The 23,475-nt window shown below is 40.9% G+C and overlaps 1 protein-coding gene across 3 annotated transcripts in view; it reads right to left on the reverse strand.

The window, feature by feature from the left end:
• The window catches only part of tpk1 (thiamin pyrophosphokinase 1), a 74,478-nt gene that overhangs the window by 37,465 nt on the left and 13,538 nt on the right, over positions 1-23,475 (reverse strand). For all 3 annotated transcript variants that reach the window (XM_075452789.1, XM_075452787.1, XM_075452788.1), the window contains exons 4-5: positions 12,503-12,572; positions 1,399-1,471 (exon numbers count right to left, since the gene is read on the reverse strand). In XM_075452789.1, coding sequence (XP_075308904.1) covers positions 1,399-1,471; positions 12,503-12,572 — 143 coding nt within the window. The remainder of the gene's footprint in view (positions 1-1,398; positions 1,472-12,502; positions 12,573-23,475) is intronic.

Here is a 23,475-nt window from a genome sequence, read left to right on the forward strand (position 1 = left end):
CTCTGAAACACCACTGCACACCCAGTGTGAGAGAACTCTGTTTGCACTCTCACAAACTTGTCCTACTGGGTAAATGATGAAATGGAACAGATCTTGCGTGTGTGGGCAAAAATGGAAAATCTCTCTCTAAACTTAGAGAAGTGCTGCCTACAGATGCGCCAATTTGCAATTTCTCAACCAGGTCCAATTTCTCTTTGTTTTGGAAAAAAAAAGAAGAAAAAACAGCTGACCGACAGATTCCAATTGAGCCTGCTTTCGATTCTCTACATACAAAACTACAACTAGCAACACACAACGTACCTTTCTGCAATTTTTGTCCAACTATGTGATATGTGATCTGTGAAATTGAACTGATAACAGGACCTTTTCACTCTGTCAATAAGTGGGTTACTGGATTGTATTTGGACAAATAAAATCCTACTGAAAAGGAATAATGCCAAATCTTCCTTTATGCAACAGTTTATAAGTCCTTAACCTTTTTTCTTTTTTTTTCTTTTACTGCACAACCTCTGATACAAAAGTGCACCAGATAAGGGGACAAACTTTTTTCCCGCACAGCCTCAACTTAAATCAAAATGCACTAATCATACTTTTGGAAATAAAAAGAGGTGCACAATGTAACAAAAGCAGTCGAGTGCAACAATGTTGCATCAAGAATTCCATGATCCTCCCTGTAATGCTCATAGCAGTCAAATACCGTTGTTACATCTAAATTAGCTTGTAGATGTGCATTATTCTAAACCTCAGTTCAGTGAAGGCTACACATGAAATGCAGACGAATTACATCCACACCTTCCTTCTTGGGAACAACTTTGACAAAACCAGAGGATGGCATTATCTACACTGCATCAGGCTGTGTTAGATGACACTTTCTGATAAGCACCGCTTCATGACATAATCGTGTTGGTTTATTATTTAGGACTGGACTGAGACGTCAGCCTCACACAGCAGGACACCAGGAGAGCTTTTATGGTAAAATGGAGATGCAAACACTTTCCACACTGAAAATATGCTTGCATGCGAAAGTGTAGCCGTACGTGTTGCTATGCGTACGGTGCGTTTAATGTTGGGCAAAGAAATACGAATTCTTAGTGCCAGATCTGCAGGTCACCAGTCAAGCTGAAAATCATCCATCTCTGGTCACTTGCCGAGCAAATGGTGCATGTATAGTTCAGCCACAAGAGAATCGATCATTGGAGGCGTCTCCTGTCCAGTTCTGGACATATAGGCATACAGCTATAAGTTGTAAAGGTGCATGTTTCGTCCTTGACGTCGTATTCTTAGAATGAAGCAAAATAATTGTATTTCTTTTGTTCAGATTCTCCTCTTGTAGCTGCCTAAAGTCCCACTGCTTCTGTGTACCGGTACATGTGTGCGTGCAAGTTTTGTTCCACTCACCTTGTCTGCATAGAAAGCTTTGACCTCAGCGGTAATGGAATCAAAATCCCCACTGATATAGTCAGGCAGGAAGCTGGATGCAGGGATAGAAAGAGATGGTGAGTGACAGAGGGAGAAGGTTAAGATTGAAAAAGAGTGTGATGTAGAGACAGAAGAAAGAAGGAGAGAAACGACATTGGGGCATGTGTCAGCTCTTTGATCTGTGCAGTGAGGGAGAGAAGTGACGCCGCCAGGGAAGAGACATGGAAACTGACAGGGTGATTCTCTGTGGCGCCGAGCCCGGCCCTGTCACACTCGCACTCACACGGCTGACTGCGGATATATACGTAGATTGACGGGAGAGCACACCAAAGCAAACATGGAAACATACAGAAGCAAAAGTGTTTGTGTTTATGCTCTGATAATAAGTTACATACAGCCTGATAAACTCAAACGCATCAACACAGCAGAGTAATTACAGGCTCGGGGGCAAATTTGCTCATTAGTCACAAGCATTGTAATAAATAGATCTCCGTCACTCCCACACACACACACACACACACATATATTGACCTGTTCAATTACCTGAAATCAGCACATTCTCTATCAGAGCAGAACACCTTCTTAAAAATTGTCTTCAACATTTCTTAAGTAGGCGGTAAGGGTCAAAGTAACATTTGTGGGGATGCACGTTTCTCCAGCTGAGGACTGCACTGTTACTCACTTGACCCGTCAGTAGTTTTAATGTTGTGGCTGATCGTTTGATGGCACTGTGTAAGTCGATGTTTACTGTTTTCAGAAATGTGCTCAGTCAATGAGCATTCGGTAAGAGAAAAGAGAGCAAAGTTTTGAAAAGAAATCCTCAATCAAAAATAGTTACAGACTTATTTTTCCCTAGAATTTGAATGTCCTATACATCCATACATGTATTCCATATTGATCAGCTGAACCACTGCAAGTGAACCTGTATTGAGTGAGAACTCAGACAGCAACTGTTATCCAGCTACATTTGAACAAAATGCGGTAAAAGTTTTTGTATTTGAATCCAATGGGCTAAGATTTCACCTTGACAGATAGGCATATATACTCATCAATACGCATAAAAACAATACATTTTATTCATCCAACCATCCTTTCCCATGGTGTATGACTTCCTCACTGAAAACTGGAACATAGATCAGAAATATATTAATTGTCCACATAAACTAGAAAGAAATACCACATTAATGTAGGTAATGAAGATTTTCACAGTTGTAAATTAACTTGTGCAGACAGTTTGGGGTCTACCAGCTTTCCGGCTTTGCATCCTTAACTAAATCTTCTTGTGTATTTAATTCATACAAATGCCGCTGTGTTTTGAGGCCACCTGAAATCCTAAGCCGTGGGAATTGACAATTTCTGGAGCATATATTACTGAAAAGAGCCAAAAAAAATCTACCAGCCACTACTGAGTGGAGCATTCCGTCAAAAGAGACAGATAAGTCTCTGTTCATTCCGTTTATTCCATTATGTGTGTGTGTGTGTGTGTGTGTGTGTGTGTTCACGCGTAAGGAGTAAAACCATGCAGGGATACAGTTGCTGCTACCTAGAGGCATTAACAGTTCTGACATTACGATTTCACGGTTGGCTGGATATTGTGTTTGTGTACGTTTGTTTGTGTGTGTGCTCCCCGGCAAGCCGCGAGGGCTACGTTCCGGTCGGTTGCAGAAAGAGATACATGAGGATTATTCTCTCCCCGCCCTGCTCTGCGTTCCCATTTGCACCAACAAGATACACCAAGACTAAGAGAAGAGGAATTGCATGTAATCTGTTGCTGCGCATGTGCGCAAACACCAGGCACAAATTAGCACAACTCCACCTGAGCTGGACAAAAAAAAAACCAAAAAAAAAAAAACCCACAGATCTAAATCGACAATAAAAATTTTTATTGTCGACACTCTCATACCTAAAGTCCGATGTGATCACACACAGTTTATTCAATATGCGGATACACATAGCCACCAGAACATTTTGTCCCCTTATAAAACAGAACACCACAATCGGCATCTCCGTTCAGAAATAACCTTCACGTGACAGATGGGATGAGATGTGACACAGGACCTGATCATAGCTGCACATGTGGGTACACACACACACACACACACACACACACACACAAAAAAAGAAACACCTCCTTGCTACTTGCGTGCACGACACCGTTGGCTTCGAGTAATTGACCAAGCTAGATTCAGAATTCTATAGTATTTGTGTGTGTGTGTGTGTGTGTGTGTGTGTGTGCAAATGCTGTTTATGCATGTGTTTGTGTGCCTGCCTGTTGTGTGTCTGACAGTCTTCACTTCCACATTAATATTAACTGACACTTTAATTTGGATGGGAAATAGAGCATTTTACTACCAGTTTGTCTGAGTATCAGTGGCGGGGATGGCAGTGTGACCTTTGCCTGAGTGTGCATGTGTGACTGTGTCTGTCTATCAGTCTGGCTGCGCCTCTCTTTCTCTCTGCATCCTATCTTCCCGGCTTTTTTCCTGATCCCTGCTCTACCCACGGCCGTCCCTCTTCTGATGATTTCTATTTTACACCCCACCTCCATTCCCCTCACATTTGTGCTAATCTATGTAATGCAATCAACTTCCATTGATCTCACGACTGTTGCTCTTCAAGGATCCCCCGTAACACATTATAAACACTCTTTTCTCCTCATTTTCTGGTCTTTTCAGCTCCAGAAGAGATGAGGCTCTGTTTAGTTCTCTTCTCTTCTCCCTCTCTTCTCCCATCCAGAGGAGAGGAGAGAATGAATAGCTGGAGGAAGCATTGTGGAAAACATCATTACAGCTCATACACATAAACAACCTTGAGCAAAGCACTTTGACAACTTTAGTTCTCTGACTCATGAGCCAGAGAGCTAAACTCGTCAATTGACAACAAAGGAAAATTAGAGAAACAGTGAATTTGGTCTATTGTCCAAAATGTAGCCTCGTGCAAATGATGACAAATGCAAATAATGCATACTGACATTTCTCTTTGCTACAACCACTTGCAGCTTTTTCTTGCTTCTTTAATCTTGGATGTGAGGATGTGAGGAGAGATGCAAGGAAGGATGCGGCTGTTTTAAAATCGCAGAGACCTCCTCCAGTGGCCTGCCCCCTCCTCTTACTCTAGAGGTGCATTTCAACTATCACAATATCCTCCACAATGGCAGAAGAGGAGAGATTTCCAGGCCGCGTGGGGAGAGAGACACAAGGAAGAATATGTTAGCATAATGAGAAAGACCCCATATGTAGCAGTGCCACAGCATCTCTTAGGAAGGATATGTGGGCTGGATCATAAATTTTCACTGTTTCCAACCGAATTTTCAGCTTTTAAATGTGACCACCGTTTCATGACTTCAAGCAAACTGCGAATGACCTATATTTTTTCTTATCTTATCCAAATAAACATTATACAACAGAAGGGAGCATGCCACCGAGTTATACCGCGTAAATGTCTTCGGATTAAAGATCGCACCTCTAAAACGCTCTCTGAAGCTCGGCTTTTAGACAGTCATTAACAATCGAAATGAGTACTTTAGAACGTATTAACAGGAAATGCTAACAACCAAAGAAGAAACGCTATGCTGTAAAGATGAATACATACTGTACATGATCACTGACACATAACTTAGAAAGTGTGTGATCAGGATTTAAAAAGAGCCAAACCGCTGCTGTGGCTGATCTTCTACACTGTGCAAAATAATGCACTGCTTTCACAAACTACTTGTTAAAAAAAAACAATCGAGTGCTTCAGACTTGGCACAGACGTCATCCCAAATCCTGTTACCCCTCGGATGCTGAGAAGGACATTGCAAAACATCGATATCCACCGCTGACATTCAACCTTGCAAAGGGTTTCTAACTCGCTCTTAAGCATAAAATTGCAAAAATAAATTAAGCAAAATCACATGAAAGCACACTCTTTGAGGAAGTGAGACCAAGAAGAATTTGTTAAGCTAAGATAGAGTGCAGATTTAGGTAGGTAGGACTGTGATGATACAGTAACTAGCTATATTTGATTCCTACAATTTTTGAATGGTAAGCATTAATCACATATTTAGTCTCTACTTAGATGTTTTGTGGTTTAGTTTAAACTAACCATGCAAGTTAGCTTTTACCAGGTAATATTAGATAACTTGCTATCAATAAAGATTAATGCCCACCAATGTAGGTGGTTCAAGAGTCAGTGTTCACCAAGACAAACCCATCCACCAACAAACCTGGGGGGGGGAAGTCCACAAGGCACACTGGGTATCCACCTGGGCATTGAGCAGTCACTGGGAAACATTAGGCAGTGGATACTAATCCATACTTTAACCCCCCTTCCTGAGATATTTAGCCCAGAACTGCAGGCAACACAAAGGAGAGAGTCGTAAGCATTAACACAAAGATGACAGATGAAAGGTCTGATCGGTAAAAAATGAAACAGAGGGAACTGACAGCAAAGCGATACATCGTCAAACAAATGAAATACAATTTTTTTCCTCTTCAGCTAAAGTGAGGTTTACTTTCTCTAAACGCCTAATTTTTGTTTTGATATGAGGACAGTTTTGTTTGATTATATTGCTACAAATCTCATTCCACAGAGAGTCCTCTGAAGAATACACTTGTTAAATCACTTGCACTTTGACAAAAATAATCAGAAAGTAATTGCACGAGGTGGTTGTCTATCTAACACGAGTGACTGCAACCAATTAGATCAAAAGAAGCTTTACAAGCAGAGCCAGGCGGTGAATACAATACACCATTGTTAATTTTTATCACAGTTGAATCCCAGTTGTACTGTAGCTGCCAGTAAAGTACAGACTAGCCCACACATCTCTTTACTGGCTCCAAACTGACGACATGGAGAAGAACAAGATGGATATATTGCAAATTTGGTAAGAATCCACTTGCACTGAATGTTTAATGGAACAAATTTAAAGTATTAGCTTTAAAATCAATATATGAGCTCCACTTAAGCTCCTGGGAAAATCAAAGGTAGCAATCAATATACTATGAAATGATGTAATATTGCACTGAGGTATATTTACTTCTGTTCAGACTTGCTATTTAGTGATGCAAACTTTTTAAAGTGATTTAAATGAGTGTATGCTCTATAAATGCCTGGTTTCATAAGAAGCAGCTCTGCCGAGGCAGGCATGAAAAACAACCGATCGGTTTTAAATGGACCTCTTATTATCCCTCTGCAACAAAGACTCTAATCATTAAAACCTCAAGTCTAATGACTGTAAGCTTAGCTGCAGGATAATGTTCTTGTGATTTTAAAATGCACAACTTATATATGTATATTGAAAGAGTCGGAAGAAAGAAACGTCCCACCCTTCACGTCTTATAGGGCTTGATGATATGTGTGATCTAATTAGTGTCCCAATCCTCCAATTAATCAGATGCTTGTAGGCCACTAATAACTACATATCAATATTCTACACACCCCCCACAGCTAAACCACACTAAGTTTATTAAGTCTCTGCATTACTCTTCGGGCTACGAGGTGCACAACAGAGAGGAGGAGAGAGGGGGGAAGAGAGAAATGATTGAAATTTTAATCATTCTTAATTGTTACACTTTTACCAAAGTAAACTTAGCAAAAACTAGCACAGCACGTTATGTAATATCAGGAGAGTATAGCCCTCACGTTAGATGGCAAACCCCAGGCCCCCGTGCTCATCAACTCAACCCAGCACGTCAATTTCCAATACAGAGCAATAAAGTCAGAGGGAATTTTCAATCAGTCACTAATAAACAAACCCCATCTGGAGAGTAGTAGGGTTGCATGTGAAGAGAGAGACTAAAAAAAACACACAAAAACTAGGTTGGCTTTGACAACTATACATACTCATAATAGCCATGTTTTTAGGTTATGCAATTCTCTAGTTATCAAGTACCGTGCAAATGAGTACAAACCCTATGAATAAAGCCCAAAAATAAACTTTATTTCCACACCCTTCCAATCAGTCTTCACTCAACACACCTTTATTAAAATTAAGCTAACAGCAACTTCTAACTGCGACGTCGTCTTCTTATAAAACTACAGTTAAGATCACACACACACACACACACACACACACACACACACACACACACACGCTGATCAAATAAAGAGAAAAACAGAATGTGTAAGATGCGAGTAGAATGACACACACAGGACAAAGAGAAGCTGTCATACATGTATCTTTACGTCTAAACCTTAAGAAATAGGAAGACAACTTCATTCGCTGGGTTTGACAACATTATCTTCTCCAAACCAGGAGGCATACACCATAATATGCTGACACAACTGCGCTCCTCCACATAGTAAAACACTGACACAATCACATTCGCCATGTTTGCATCGCTCTGAAACTGCACAGACACAGCTGAAAATGTTCTAAACTCTGCTCATACTCAATTACCTCGTTCCACATTTAAAAAATGTACCCCCCCCTTCCCTCTCTCTGCTCATCTATCTCTTGACTTCTGATCCGTCTCTGAGGATTTGATTAGAAACACAAATTAGGCAAAATGTAATTTCCATTTGAGACAAGGAAGATAGTCAGTTAGGTTTACAGAAAGGCTTGGAGGCGTCAGCTCCAATGAAAGCAATCTTATTTCAACTTAGGCAAAAAAGTCTTCCTGGGTGAGGTAATCGCTCAGTGGTCCTGCATAAATGGCAAGATAATCAAAGTAATTTCCTTAATGGTGCATAAAACACAGGCTACAGACATCCCAATAGTTTCAAATCAGTGTGGTTCTCTAATTTGTCACAGTCTAGTTGACGACATCTACTATCTTCGTTTAAATAAAGGAATAAGTGTTTCTCTTTTATTCGTGCACCACACGGAAGGGGAAGAGGTTAAGAATAATAAGTTCACACCTGAATAACAATCCCTGAACCTTGGTTCATGGAACTCCAGCAGTTGCATTGCTTGGTGAATCTCAACCCTCTAATGTTTAGCTTCTACTAGACGCACCAGTTTACACACCTGAGGTTAGAAGACTGCAGTTGAATTAGCAGTGCAGGTAACTAGTTGTTACACAGCGAGTTGTAGATTTAGACGAATGTTAATCTGGAAAGAAAACTTAATGTTATATAGAAATGAACACTGTGTGTGAGTAATACTAATGTGTACAGTTATGGGATGTAGGCTTATCTAATTCAAAATGAAAAAATAAATAAATAGCACTTTAAGAACATACAAGTGCGTCAGAAGAAATACGGAACTGTGCGCAGAGTGATAATGGGCATATGTGCCTGCTGCAGGCTTGAAAAATGACAAGCGTGGCACCAAGAAGACAGCCTATGCATATTCACTCATACATAATATGACTACGTTTTAGCCTAATATGAATAAAAGTAGAACACTTTAATTAAATGATAAAACAAAGGGGATGCCGGCTAAATCTGGGTCAAAAACATGCACTTTATGTCTTCTAACACTCCTTACAGTGAAGTGGAATCACAATCACTTGACTCATCTTAAGAAGCAGAAAGCCTTAACCTGAAGCGTTCCCTCCTCCCTGCATCCCTAATGTCTACCATTAAAGCTGCTTTGACAGAAAATTACGTGGCACCTTTCTTTTAACGGTGCAAAAGTCGTCCACCCACTCTGTTCTGGTGACGGCGCCAGATACTTTGAAGGCTGGCAGAAGTATCCTTATTATTCTTTGATGGGAATACAAAGTAACAAGCCAACATATGAACAACAGCACACTACCATGCACTCCAAAATACTTTTTCTAAAAAGGTTTGAAATCATTTACATTTTTCAAAGAAAGGATTGAAAAGAAAATTGCGAAAGCATTAAGCTTCAGTTCTTGTTTGGCCCCCAGATTGCATCCAATTCAACAGTTGCACTGCACACAGGTGAAATGGCTTCTCTAAAATCTACTCTAAAGCAAGCATTGTTTAATTTCCTCTGGGCTTCTGTACCAACAGGCTCGTGCAAGAAGGCACAGAGGTGAGGAGAGTGACTGGGGCCAGTAATATGTTTGTGAAATACATGTTCACATGGGCAACTTGCTTTGGTTGTAGGCACAACTGTTCACATACGGTTACCAGAGGTTTCTACTTAAGGGCAAACCAGATGCCTCGGACAGAAAAAAACAAACAAACAAAAAAAAAAAAAAAACAACACACCACTAACACGTTCCCACTCCATTTCTTAATCAATTTCTGAGGATATGCACAAACGATGCTTCAAACAGTCCCAGAATGCGCGCCTCAACCACGATAAACACGGGTCTCTGCTAATAAAAGTAAGGATATTCCTGGTCTAATTGTGTCTTAGGATGTGAGCTACTCATTGTAAGATACTGAAAACCCAAGGATACTTATCATAATGCTATTTTACAATCATCAAATCACTGTTCTGAAGCGTGATGGATGAAGAAAAGCAGTTAGCTGACCCTGAAAGAGAAGCTGATGTATATTCGCCTCATCAGAGATTGCGTGGACTGTGAATGTACATAATTGCTATTAACCTAAGACAGATGCAGAAGATGATTACACAAGCTTTAACTCCCGTGCCATTTTAGAAATGCATTTAACATCTTAATTTGTTCATTTCACGGCAGTTGCTTCTGTAGAAGTAAGAGACAGTGTAAGTTTTTGTTTTGATGTATTTAAGCTAACTGTTGTTTTCCCTTCATACACCAATAACTTTAAAAGCTGAAGCTGCGTGTTTGAAAAGAGTAAATTGCTTCTTTGACAGTATATTACCAGAGCTAATATGGTTATCCATAAATGCTACAAAACTTGCACTCCTTTCTCTACGAGTTTTAATTTAAGAAACTACCTCTATTATGAACCTGTACAGCAAAGAACTGTAGTAAATCATGTTAATGTCCCTGTTTATCCGGCATAAAGTAGCTGAACACCATTTAGACTCTAAACTCTGAATGCTCTGATAGGAGCTTTAACTCAGCCAATAGCAACAATCAATCATAGACGCAATTAAATTATGGATGTAGCTGTCATGACATCAACCACTGGTTTATGGACTTCCATTTTGAAGCCTTGGGTTCAGCATTTGGACGGGAATCATCATCATACTCCTCTGAAACTATAAGTTATGAGCAACAGTTGGATCTGACAGAACTGTGGAAACACCCATCAGGTAGCAGTCTCTCAGCCATTATCTAGCCCCACCCTAAGGCATATCTGACTATATCAGTTATATTAGGAAAAACGGGATCATAATTTACTAAATGAAGAACATGCTCTTATAATAAGACATACAATTAGTGACTGAAACCACAGTCTCTACTCAAATGTTTACGGGGAAAGAAGAAGGTACTTTCCGATAGGACTCTATACAATCATACTGTACCTCTTTTTGATGGCCATTATGCAGAATGCATGTTTAAAGCTCTCCTGTCATGGCTTGATTTCTCAAACCGATAGGCTGCATCCCTTTTCTATATATACACTCAATTAACACCACTATTATCGTGGCATCACGTAGCACATATGCCTTAAAAAGTCGTCATGGGAGGGTGAATCCATATCATGTAACAGTGCTGAGTCTGCCTTGAGTTTAAGTGACATGCTTTGGTCTGAAATAGAAACTAATAGTACTATCACAAGAGTTCAACTATATCTGCGGGAAGAATTATGATTCAGTTTATGGATCCTGATTTAGTCCAATGAGATCAAGAGCTAATCCCTTGCCACTATTCCCCACTCCAAAGCCTCAAGTTGTGTCATATTCAGTACAACTTTCCTCATATATTTGTTATTTCTTTATCTTATTTTGAAAATATCTTCCAAGCCATCCATCTCTTTCGGCCGTCTTTTCTCTTGTTTTTGTCTTCCTGAGCATTTCTCTCATGCAGTACTTCCCTTCATTTCAGGACAAAGCGGGTGCTGCTCTCGTCCGTTTCCCAACAGACTTTGATTGATCACTTGCATCTCTCTCTCCCTTCCTCTTCTCTCCTCTCACTCTGTAGTCCATTAGTATGGTAATGTTGGGTTAAATACATCTCAACTTGTTGATGATTAATTTACAGATCCCCACCCATAAACACATCCTCTCTGTTTTTTCTTCATCCCTCCCAACCTCCTTTGTGCGATGCACAACCTTTTAGCACAGATGCTGTTAGCGTTGGGTGCAGTCAGACTAAAAGGAGAGCCTGGCTGTCAGCTCCAGGGCTCTCCTTTTAGTGTGGGCTGCTGGCAGAGCTCGAGTGGATGGATCTGCTGTACCACACTCTACGCTATGAGCCATTCCTCTGCCGGCAGGGATAAATCTAAGACCCACATTACACAACAGACCTGTACACTAATAACCCAATCTGAGAAATAGGTGGTGTCACAGTAATTAGTTTAGACCTCCTCAACTTGTGAACGAAGATAATTCACCTAAATCGGTAAATGGGCCGTTTTCGGTTTAAGAACACAACCACACTGATGGATTGTTAGAACAACATTAAGATCTAGAGCATGAACAGCTTTGAATGTCATCAATTCAAGGACTAGAGTGAGTTTTCTTCATGAAAAAGTTAATGGGCCTAAATGACGTCACTTCCCAGACATTTGCTCACCACTGATGTCAGTGACTTCAGATAGTTTCTACATGGAAAGAATTGCAAAGACAAGCACCCAGACAAGCACAACACCCATTCACACCCCCGCTGAAATGCACAGTCCTACTCGCACTCTGGGTGTTAATGTGAAAGTCTCGACACTTCAGGGACCCGGTGATCCCCGGATCCGTCTCTAACGTGACGCCCAGCCCTCCATTAGCCGCAAAAAAAAAAAATGTTGCTGCAGATTACACAACATAAAAACACACAGTCAGTGCTCATACGTAAGTGTATTTTTTCACCTGAAGCATGCACACACACACACACACACACAAAAACAAAAGCGCAGTCACTCAAATGAACAAGATGAAAAGCTTTTGAATGCACAATAAGGTTCAGAAGCTGATGATTTTCCGGTAAAAAAAAAAAAGTTCTTTAAACAGACACAGCGTGAACTTTCTCTGTTTAATCGTCATCCTTCAAAACACAAATGCAACAGCATAACAAAAATAAATAAATAAATAAATAATGCATTTCAGACAAAGCACAACTAATTTATCAATGTCAAAATGTACCCGAGGCCGACTCACCTGTCGCGATTTCCAGCAGTGATGTTGTAAAGGTGATTGGCAGCTCCATCAGCACATGCCCTCAACACGGCTAAAGGAAAGCAGACAGTACTTTAGCCCATTTAGCTCAACTTGACTGACACAATACTGTACACATTAGTTTGACTTTACTTTTAAAATGCACTAAGCCACCATCAGGTGTGATGAAGTTCAAACTGGTATTAACAGCGTACGGTTAAGCTCAGCGCTCCATTTCAACGCTTGATGAGCTTAAAGGTTAAGCTCACCTTTAAGAGGAGGCTAACCTTTAAGATGTGTTGACTCTCGACTTTGCTTTTATGTTTCAACTTACCAGAGTCATGCTCTCCCCTACACAGGCCAGGTTTAGTTTGGACCTATTTTCAAAGGGTTTTCAGACTAACTTACGTAAAGGAAGTATATTAATGTACAATGTGAACACAGCACTTTGAACCCCATCATCATCAATCACACTGTTCTTGTCGAATAAATATACCGACTTCAAGGTCCAAATCAGTTGAAGCCCAAATGGTTTAAGGCATTCCAAGGAGGCTGTTATCTACAATTTCTGAAATGTTATTCATGTTTCGTTGAATTATATGCAAACGCATGCTCTTTGAAAGCTTCTATTCTAATTGAATAGGCAGTCTATTTTCCCAATCCCCCGCATTCTGTTTACGGCTCTTGTGGTGCGCAGAGGGAAATGCTTCAAAAAGAATCAGATTATGTTTTCCTCTTTCACCTTGTTCAGAACTAAGTAAAACCTGCACCAAAGAGACGGGCGACACTCCAATGTTTAATTCCTTTTCTTGCTAGCAGGGTCCTTTATCCACACTCGAGTCTTTCTTACGGATAATATGATGCAGTTTTAAAAGTGTGCGGTCATAACTTTTGATTTAATCTCGAAAGCTACAATGTGAGTGTCGCCACACTGGTGCGTGTTGAAGGGGATACTGTCCCGCATTCTGAGGTGTTTAATTAAGTCAACCCAAGTGAGATGTTTTAGTTATCACGAAAGAAAACTGAGAAGATGTTTTCTTGTGAGAAACTTTACACTTCAGGGGAAAGACTTTTTTTCAGTATCACACACATGAGCTAAAGCAATTAAGCACCGAGTGAACCGTGATGGCGCAGAGATTAAACTTAGAACTGCTGCGAAACTTCACAGGCATTATCCGTTGAAAAATAAAGCCACTAAACTCAAAACCCATCAGGAGCCCCCGAAGAATACATGAAGAATGTCACAATGAATCCTGAATAGCACGTACATACTTTAGGTGATAATCATACACACACTACTCTGGCTTCAATTAGCAGATTGGTAAGAGCGGAAAGATTGTTCCAACAAAAGGGAGGGGTCTTCTTAATCTACCGGCCACCATCATCACAAGCTCTGAAAAACTGAGAACTGAGAGCAGACACATTTCCATCGATGGAAATAAGACATATGAACTCAAGGTAGTGCTTTCATCCACAACCCTCACCACCCTGCTGTCTATGTTCTGCATCAAATAATAATGTGAATGCAGAGAAAGACTCATTATCACTGAGAGAGAGCGAAGGGCTGAGAAAACCTTCCAGAGGAACTTTTTCTTTAAGCCTGGTGACAGACTGTTAAGCTATTAGTCGTTATCCGTGTAGAAGTTTATGCAGAACACCTACAACATATTTCTGTCTGTCAAACCATATCCTCAGCTCGGTGTAATTACCTGGCATTTAGAAGGGGAGGGGGGACTAAAAGTATATATTAAAGGTATTTAAAAATAGTCCACCTATGTGTATGAATAATCAATTAATCAATGCTTCTACCTGTAATTGAAACAAATGAGGGTCGTGAGCCAAATAGAAAGAGAAACAATTGATAGAAGATTTCTCCTTAAGAACTTGCTATGTTTGAGTCAACCGCTTCCGGCACTGGATGAAAGACAATGTGATAAAAAAATAAAAATCATTTATAATAAGCTCACATACAAATTATACCAGTAAAAACAACAACAAAAAACCTTTTACTTATTTTGATGGTACATTATTATTCATTATTTCTCTATCATATTTTATGTTAGCACCACTCCCGTGTAGTAACTGACATGAAAAATGATGGTGCGAGGTTGGAAAAAAGAAAGAAAGCCGATATACTGTAGCAGTCGAAAAGTTTGAACACACCAACTCATTAAGTCTGGATGAGTAGTTGTGTCAAAACTTTGGACAGGTGCTGATCATGAAGAGGACACATACTACACCAAACGTAGTATGCTGAGGTTAGCTTTAATAGTTTATACTTAGCAGAATATATGGTTGAGATCTGGAAGACTTTCATTACTTGTTTGCACAAAAAGATGTGGTTTCTCTGTTTAAACAGAAATACTCATAAAACATCTGCTCACATTTCAAAGAAAGTTTCTCCAACACTGGTGGGAACATCTGTCCGTCTAGAGCTCTTAAAGTCCCATTCATCTTCATCATACTAAATGGCTAAAGTGGGTGATCTGAATATGTGAAATATCATCTCTCCATCTGTAATCCATCCACAGGCAGCGTAGACCCCTTTACTGCCATTCTCTCAATGGAAACAATAAATTGTTGGCTCTTCAAAATTCAAAGTAAGCCACATGCACAACACTAACCAATCTGCTCGTCTTCCATCACCTCACAACATGCAGTGAAGTGACAACAATGATCGTCTTGTTACAATACAATGATCGGCTGTAAAACTTCGGATCCTGGCGTCTACGTTGATCCTACTTTGACAAGTACCACTCGAAGGACTAAAATACTCACCATAGGATGTCCCCAGAGGTCTAAACTGTTTTACACAGGTGGTGTTAATGTTATGGCTGATGTAGATGTCTCATGAGTCGTGATGGCAGTATAACATCAGCTGAGTAGAGACAGCAGGAGCAGTCAAGAATGATGACCTTGCAAGTAAACTAGCCATCATATCCCCCCCCCGCAGGTGTCAGAGCCAACTACTCCTGTCACTCAATCAGCAGTAAGAAAGATAATACACTTGCACACACTGCCAAGCCACTTAAGGGCTTTCAGTTTTGTTGCTGCTGAGTTTGATGCAGAAAAGGTCTGAGTACACACTGACGTGGAAACACACACACACACACACACACACACACACACACACAGGCTGCTGAGTGGTATATATCAGGGCAGGCCTGTATTGATGAGGTTTGGGAGGGGGGATTAATACCTGTCAAGTTGGGGCTTTGGGGCTGAACAGGAGAAGGCAAAAGGCCACAAAAAACGGTGAAAAGATTACAGTCCTTATTATGATACCTCGGTGCCCTTCCTTCATCTATCAATGCACCTCTCTCCTCATCTGTCACCCTGTCTCCAGATCCACCATGATCTCTGCACCTTTGCTCAAACTTGATTGATCTCCTGCACAAGCGTCTCATTTTCCTTCTCTCCAGCCCCACTCCGTTGCCCTGTAAACCACTCGATCCTTCTTTGTAATTCCATGTGGCACAGTGTCACCAGACCATTCTCTTTCCCCTTCCTTTGATAGCGCTTCTGGGGTTTGGGTTTTAGCTGTTGTTCAACGTCAATCCTCGCGACAGTTTTTCACTTCAAATTCCTCACAAACCCAGCAACCCCATCTGTCACGTGTTGCTGGGTGTCATGGTGGGAGAGCAAACCAACCCTTTTTCAGCTCTTTCACCGGACTGACACGGCTGTTACGTGACTTGCAGGTGGGGGAAGTCCTCAAACTTTAACTTTCGTGAGCTTCTCAGCATCAATAAACGATGAGGAGAGGCACTCGTGATCAACACAGGCCCACCTTTTTGTTTGCTTTGCTGCGAGAATTCTTTTAACCAATTGGTGCTGTTGCACAGTGAGCAGGTGAAATGTCTCACGATAGGTATACAAGTGACTGAGTAAATGAGTGAATGAGTGAGGGACAGATGGGCTAAATAAGCGAGAGGGTGCATGAGTGAGATAAGCAGCTTGATCCAACTTAACAACACCACACTCGACACCAGTAAATGAGTTCCCCTTTGATCAGAGTCGCGCTCTTTTAGTCTGAATCGCGCCTGTGCTCCCTGCTGCTTTACGTCTCCCACAGGGGAGGAAGTTGAGGCCCTGGGGCAGCACATCAGAGGACCTGAGAGTCATGCACAAGTGTGTGCATGTTTGTCTGAGACTGCAGATGTCTGTGTCTATAAAGCTGGAGACCTGGCGACGATGCCTCCAGGTGAACAACCATCTGGAGACTGACGCACTCTAAGACACGCTCATGAGGACGCCAACATCTGCTTATCACATACTTGAAAATACACGGGATTTCAAGGGAGGAATGATTAACTCGCTGTAAAGCATGTTTACCATCAAACTGTGAGAGATCCGAGATCTGTCCATCACACACAATCATCAGCCTGTCAAGATTTCCCATGTGTCCCATGTGCATTGGTGCCAAGAGCAAAGTTAATTAAGAAAGCCTGCCATCGTGTGAGATCCAAGCGAAGCATTGCTTCTGGCACTCTGAAAACCAGTCAAAATCTCTCAGAAGCAGTTTTTTTTTGTAGTAACGATATTATCTAAGAGGGAGCAGCAGCCCAAATATTCTACGTGTCAGCACCAAGCCGCATCACACTGACAATGTATGTTTATCACACATTGGCTGCAACACGGTTCCCTTGACTGGTTTATTGATGCGATACAACCTAACCTCATGACTCTTGTGCCCACAGTGAAACAGGAACTATTCTTTTTAATACTTTCAACAAGATTAGTAGGGGGGGGGGGGGGGGGGGGTTGTTTTTGTTTGAAAACAAGGTTTGTTTGACCCTCACAGACAACTTTCACCACAGTTCCTGAACTTAATTGATTGCTAGGCTTATGAATTATTCACCACTATCCTTAGTCAGAAAGAAAACATGCCAACAAACAAAGAAAAAAAGCTAAATTGCTAAATGTTTTCAGGTGACAGTTTCCAGTTATGCGCAGTAATTAACATAAAAGCAGCCAAAGAGAGCTTTCAAAGAGAACCGCAAGCAGTTTCGCAAGAAAGGGAAATTTAATTCCCATTTGACTGTAAAAGTCCTTCAGGAAGTTTTCTCCAACTCTGGATTGATCAAGCTTTGGGCTTGTGCTGCAGCCAGCGGCATTTCACCGTTCGAAGGAAAAATGGATTTAATTAAATACCAACACATTTGGCCAAGCCTCCGTAAAGCTGAGAAGAGGCTGGCTTCGACAATAGAATAATATTCATAAAGACACAATCCACACAATGACCCATCTCAAAGAGGTGCAAACTAAAGGTTTTAACACAACGCCCAGCAGTCTCAAAAAAGTGGAAGTCATCTCCAAATCGGGGTCACACCTCCAAAAATGCACAAAATGTGCAGTGCATATAGCCTCATGATGCAATATGGGCCTCATTTTCTGAAAAACTGCAGCACAATCACATATACCAGAGTGTTGCCAGTCCAAGCAGTAGCCAGGCCCCCAAGCCATCCCTCGCAATACACAGACACGTCAAATCAAGCCCTGGAGAGCAGGAAGGCCTCTTTCTGTCTTTTAGTTACATCAGCCCACCACGGCAATCACTGCTTAGAGATGGTCTACTGCAGGTGAAGGGACGATCACCCAAACAGAAACAAGAAGAAGGTTCGGCTTCGCTTTAAGGTGAACGTGGTGTCTGAGTAAAAAGGTGAAATCTTGGGCATATTATTCACCTCAGTCTGCTCTCTGACATGATGCGAACACCTAGAAAAGTTAGCATGTATCACCTGTACTGACTCCACTGTTGAAAGACACATAGGTCTAACTGCTACTGCTTTAAAGCACTTCCTTTTTTTAATTTGTCTGTTTGTTGCCGTTGTTGTTTTTTGGCTTTGCTTTATTTCGGGTTAAAGTAATTTTTTTTTTGAAGGACAACATCTCTGTTACCTTTGACAAGTTTTGGGCTCTTAAAAAACATCATTAAGGGGCCCAATTTTATCAAGGATACTCCTGCTCTGAATGAATACCTTTAAGAAATCCACCAGTATTTGACTTTGCTCAGCTAATGGCTGTAAAAGAAATGCCTAAAACTGTGCACTGTTTCTACATCAGTTCAATCTAGACACATCTACCTCCAAACACTGCTGTTTGATCAATAGGGCTTATTTCAGTTAAGTAGTGATTATACACTGGATATAAACTGGAATGCTGTGGGTATACAGTTAAAGGCCTTGATGAGATTTAGCTTCAATTCATTTTCTCGACAGACAATTTTTTCTCCTTCAATGTGGGTTTCAAACATATATTCATAATTCATGTATTTATGCTCCTTAACAGCCTCACATAACCGTGACATTTTTATCTCATAAAGCAGGCAACCTTCAGTGTGAAGTCTGATGGGAACATTTGCTGTGTCAAATGTCATTTAACATTTTGTAGAGGTTCTCCAGTGTGATCAACCAAGACGGCAATGTCTATCTACGTGTGTGACTTCTGTGAGATGAAAAGAGCTCAGGTGCCTCTTGGGTGCTTGCTGAACTGATAAGAATATCAAAGACTTTGATGATCAGATTTGAATTTGAAGCTGCTTTAATTGGTTTTAATCACAATTTGCTTTCAGTTATTTTGTTTACAAGCCTTCTTGCAAAAAATGCATCACATTGCTCATTCGTTTTTATTTTATAAGCTAGGATATGTTTAAACTTTATTTCTCATTCCGTGGTTTGGGCATTAAAAATGTAGAGAACAGAAGAGCCAGATCACTCCTTTTTTTTTTTGCTTCGTCCTTGATGAAACAATTAACTGAAAAAAAAATACAGTTTGATCCAAGTGACGCATGTTCAATTAGACTCAAAGTGGTCGGCTCACCTGATTTAAAAAAAAAAAAAAAAAAAAAACTCCTTTTTAGGGTAACCAGAAATGAGTTTTACATCAATCTATTTTCTTAGCAACACCTCTGAGAGTCTGGACATCCAATCTCTTCACAAACACCCTCTCATGCATGTTTCCCCCAGCAACGGGAAAAAAACAACAACAAAAAAAAAAAACAGCCAGCTCTTTAAACTGCCGGCAAATTTGGGGCCAGCAGGGTGCTGATGTGAAAGCGAGTGAGCACAGTTCTCACCATCTTCAACAACAATCGTCAAAATGTCCTTGGGCACGACGGTTATTCAGCGATTCCAAAAGTGGAGCCATTTGGTGAGCTCACACTGAGCCGACAACCGTACGTTTGAAAATGATTAGTAAGCGCCTGTCCTGCATTGACTTTTTTATTTTTGCCCTTTTCACAGAGTTGCGAGTTATTTGCTATCTTTATGTCAGAAGTATATAGCAGTGCAAAAGACCTTTAGGGAGAGATACAAACTGCCTCAGCACACCACACAAAAGGATTCAGATTTGCCCAGCTATGGACTATTCACACCATTTCTTCCTCATTGACAGCAGAACGTTAGAGGCCTGGGTGCACTTATGAGAATTAATCTTAAATCATGTGCTATCTATTACTGCTTTAAGTAAATATAAAGAGTCAGACAAGGACGGTTGACATTTTAACACAATGTGGACGGTACAAAGAATGTGGAATAGTCCAAATACTTACAGTATTGACTGTAAAATGCAGTTCTATAAATGCTTTAAAAATGAGACCTTAAGAGAAGGTGTAACGCCCTTACAAATTAAGTGAGTCCCTTACAAATGGAGAAATTAATCTAAAAATTTGTGGTGCCACTGACCTTAACAGCATATAAAGCTCCAATTTTTGTGCACTGTCCGCAAACTCAGCACCTCCACTTGGCCCTCCTCTCTGGCTCAGGACCAAGAGTACTGGACCATCAGCATCGTTCAAGAATTGTTCGGTGTGGCCAGCCACACGAGAAATGTTCTGGAGCACAAAAATGACGATGCCCACTCCTTTGCACACCTCCACACGACCCCTGATGGGTCCAAATTCTCTGGAATTACCGTGAAATCTACCCTTCTGCTGAGTGCGTCTGTACTCGGTGTGTCTCAGGCTCAGCAGGACAAAGAACAGAGCAGAGGGTGAAGGCAGGGTTTTAACCCAAATGCTATTTTGAGGCTGGAGGCCGCACACCCTCTGCCCAAGGCTGCAGCTGAAAAACGTCCGGAAAACATCAGGAGAAGATAAAAACAAGAGAAATACTAATTGCAGTCCAACAGTGTCTGGGGAGAAGTATAACACAACACACTTAGGGATGGGAATTAACAAGATTTTACTGGCACGGGTTGCATTGTGAATTATGCTAATGGATCCGGTTTCAATGAAGAAACAAGTACACTACGCAGACTTTAAAAGAACCAATTTTGAGTTCAGATCACCACTAAATGTAAGTTCCCAGCACTGTGAGGGATATTATCATCCCAACCAACACCCTCACCTATACTCACCTATATTATTATTATCCCAAACTTCAACGGATGTCGTTTTGTGTAGCTACACTGAAAAAAGTGACTTTTTGGTGAAGTAAACTCTATTAGAGTAACTGTCATAATTTCTACATTGTATTTTTAAGATTCAGTAAGAACTAGAGTTTCTTAAAGTGTTAGTTCGCCATTTTGCACATTAAGCCCTGTTTGGGGGTATTCTGGGATGAGTTAGAGATGTTCTGATCACAATTTGGACATTTGGTGCTGAACGGAGCATTTAGGTATCCACTGCTGCAGCCCCCCCCCCACCTTTGCATTGAGTCAATGACCACTCAAGCAAACAATCATAAAACGGCATTAAACTTTCGTTTGCAGAGACATGAAACTCACCGTGTGGTCTGTGGTGGACAGCGATACGTTGGCTCGAAAATCACCGCGAAATACGCTTCCAGAGAAGTTATATTACCATTATTGTCCGTCTTCATTGATTTGTATTGGTTTGACTAGTATTACTCCGCGCGCTGTATGTCGCTGGATGTCTTGCTGCTGCTATTCAACGGTGTCCGGAAAAATAGGTCCACCAAATGCTAAAACAACTGTTAGAAGGCACATTTCGCTGCGATTTTCGGGTCAATTTATCGCTGTCCACCACTGACCACACGGTGAGTTCCATGTCTTTTCAAACGAAAGTTTAATGCCGTTTTATGATTGTTTGCTTGAGTGGTCATTGACTCAATGCAAAGGTGGGGGGGCTGCAGCAGTGGATACCTAAATGCTCCGTTCAGCACCAAATGTCCAAATTGTGATCAGAACATCTATAATTCACCCCAGACTACCTAAAAACAGGGCTTAATGTGCAAAATGGCGAACTAACCCTTTAAGTCAAATGAAACATTTTATTAACGTAATACATGAATTATTGGGGAAGAGTAAGTTTTACTTAGGTTTCCTCATACAATTTAAATGTTTAATAGTTGCATGTACATAAACCTAGAAATACTACATAAACTTTACTCTGAATGTGTATCGTTTTGAAACGCATGCACGACGCATGCGTACAACAGGATTGGCGCTCATCCGCACGTTAGATGCAGGATCACAGAGCGAGGTGGAGCACGAACGATTCATTTCACAGGTAAGTTATTACTGTTCTGTTTTTAATTTGTGATAATATATACGTCGGCTTGTAGTTTGACGCAAGATATGTCACTGTTCATAAGTTAATTTAAAGTTAGCATTACGCCACATTGGTCCGTGCTGGCCTGTAAGTGTGTGTGTGTGTGGGGGGGGGGGGTTTACTCAGGATTCATGTTTTTGTAGTTAAATGAAGAACCGATTGTTCATTATAAGTTCTACTAGCAAATATACACTGTCATGAATAGTTTTATTTAGCTACACAAAATAAAATGTTCTGCACGGTGGTGTGGTGGTTAGCACCGTCGCCTCACAGCGAGAGGGTTTCAGGTTCAACTACCGGCTGGGCCTTTCTGTGTGGAGTTTGCATGTTCTCTCTGTGTATGCTTGGTTCTCTCCGGGTACTCCGGCTTCCTCCCACTGTCCAGAAACATGCATGTTAGGTTAATTGGTTTCCCTAAAATTGTCCTTAGGAGTGAGTGTGAGTGTGTGTGATTGTTTGTCTCGTTTGTCTCTGTGTGGCCCTGTGATGGACTGGCGGCCTGTCCAGGGTGTACCCCGCCTCTCGCCCAATGACCGCTGGGATAGGCTCCAGCCGCCCCGCGACCCGACCGACGGGTTCAGCGTGTATAGAAAATGGATGGATGGAAAACAAAATGTTCATGATACAGTTTATTTCTTATTAAAATATTTTTCTTTCAACAGGAAGCAAATCAGAACAGAATATTATTCTCATCATTCAGTCAAGTAGAAAATAATGTTTGCATGATGTAATATTGTTTTGTTATTTTCCCTTATTCATCCATTATAACGTAATATTAGAATTGTGGCTGAATGTTTTAGACCATTTTTAATACCACAAATTGTGTCTCTTCATTTTCAGGGTGCTCTTTGGAGGAGCCGGTGGGCTTTGTGGACAGTTGAAGTTGAGGTCTAGGGAGAGGAGGTCGAGGAGAAATTCATCAGGGAGAAAGAGTAGGCCTCTTGTGATATGAGATGGTCGTGCAAAAGATGCAATTTTAGGTCATCAAAACGTTTAGAGCTAATAAAACATAGGTTGAAGCATCCACACACTGGTCAAGGCCGGTCACTGCCCTGCTTGTACTCGGATTGTCCTTGTTTATTTAAAAGTTGGGGGGCACTTCATAAACATTTGTCTAGAAATCATACACAGACTCAACAGTCAGGGCAGATAGTTTAATTTTCGTGTCTTGTATGTAATTCATGTAGTTTTAACACAGAGAAGCAATATTTTGAACACCTCGGGACTGATTGTGAGTACAGTACGAATATATATTCCTGACCCTCTCTCAGAAGTTGTTTTGAGCATGTTTGTGTGTGTTAAATGTTCTTGAATATCTAAGTATTATATTTTATGTAATGAATGTTGAAACTCTGTTTCAGAGGGTTGTAAGTTTTTCACTGCATATTTGAAAAGCACTATTCCAGATCTGCATTATAAAAGTATTGGGACACCTGCACAATCCAATGCAATTATTTCCAGT

Source organism: Odontesthes bonariensis, chromosome 20, assembly GCF_027942865.1.
Source record: "Odontesthes bonariensis isolate fOdoBon6 chromosome 20, fOdoBon6.hap1, whole genome shotgun sequence".
Lineage (NCBI taxonomy): Eukaryota > Metazoa > Chordata > Actinopteri > Atheriniformes > Atherinopsidae > Odontesthes > Odontesthes bonariensis.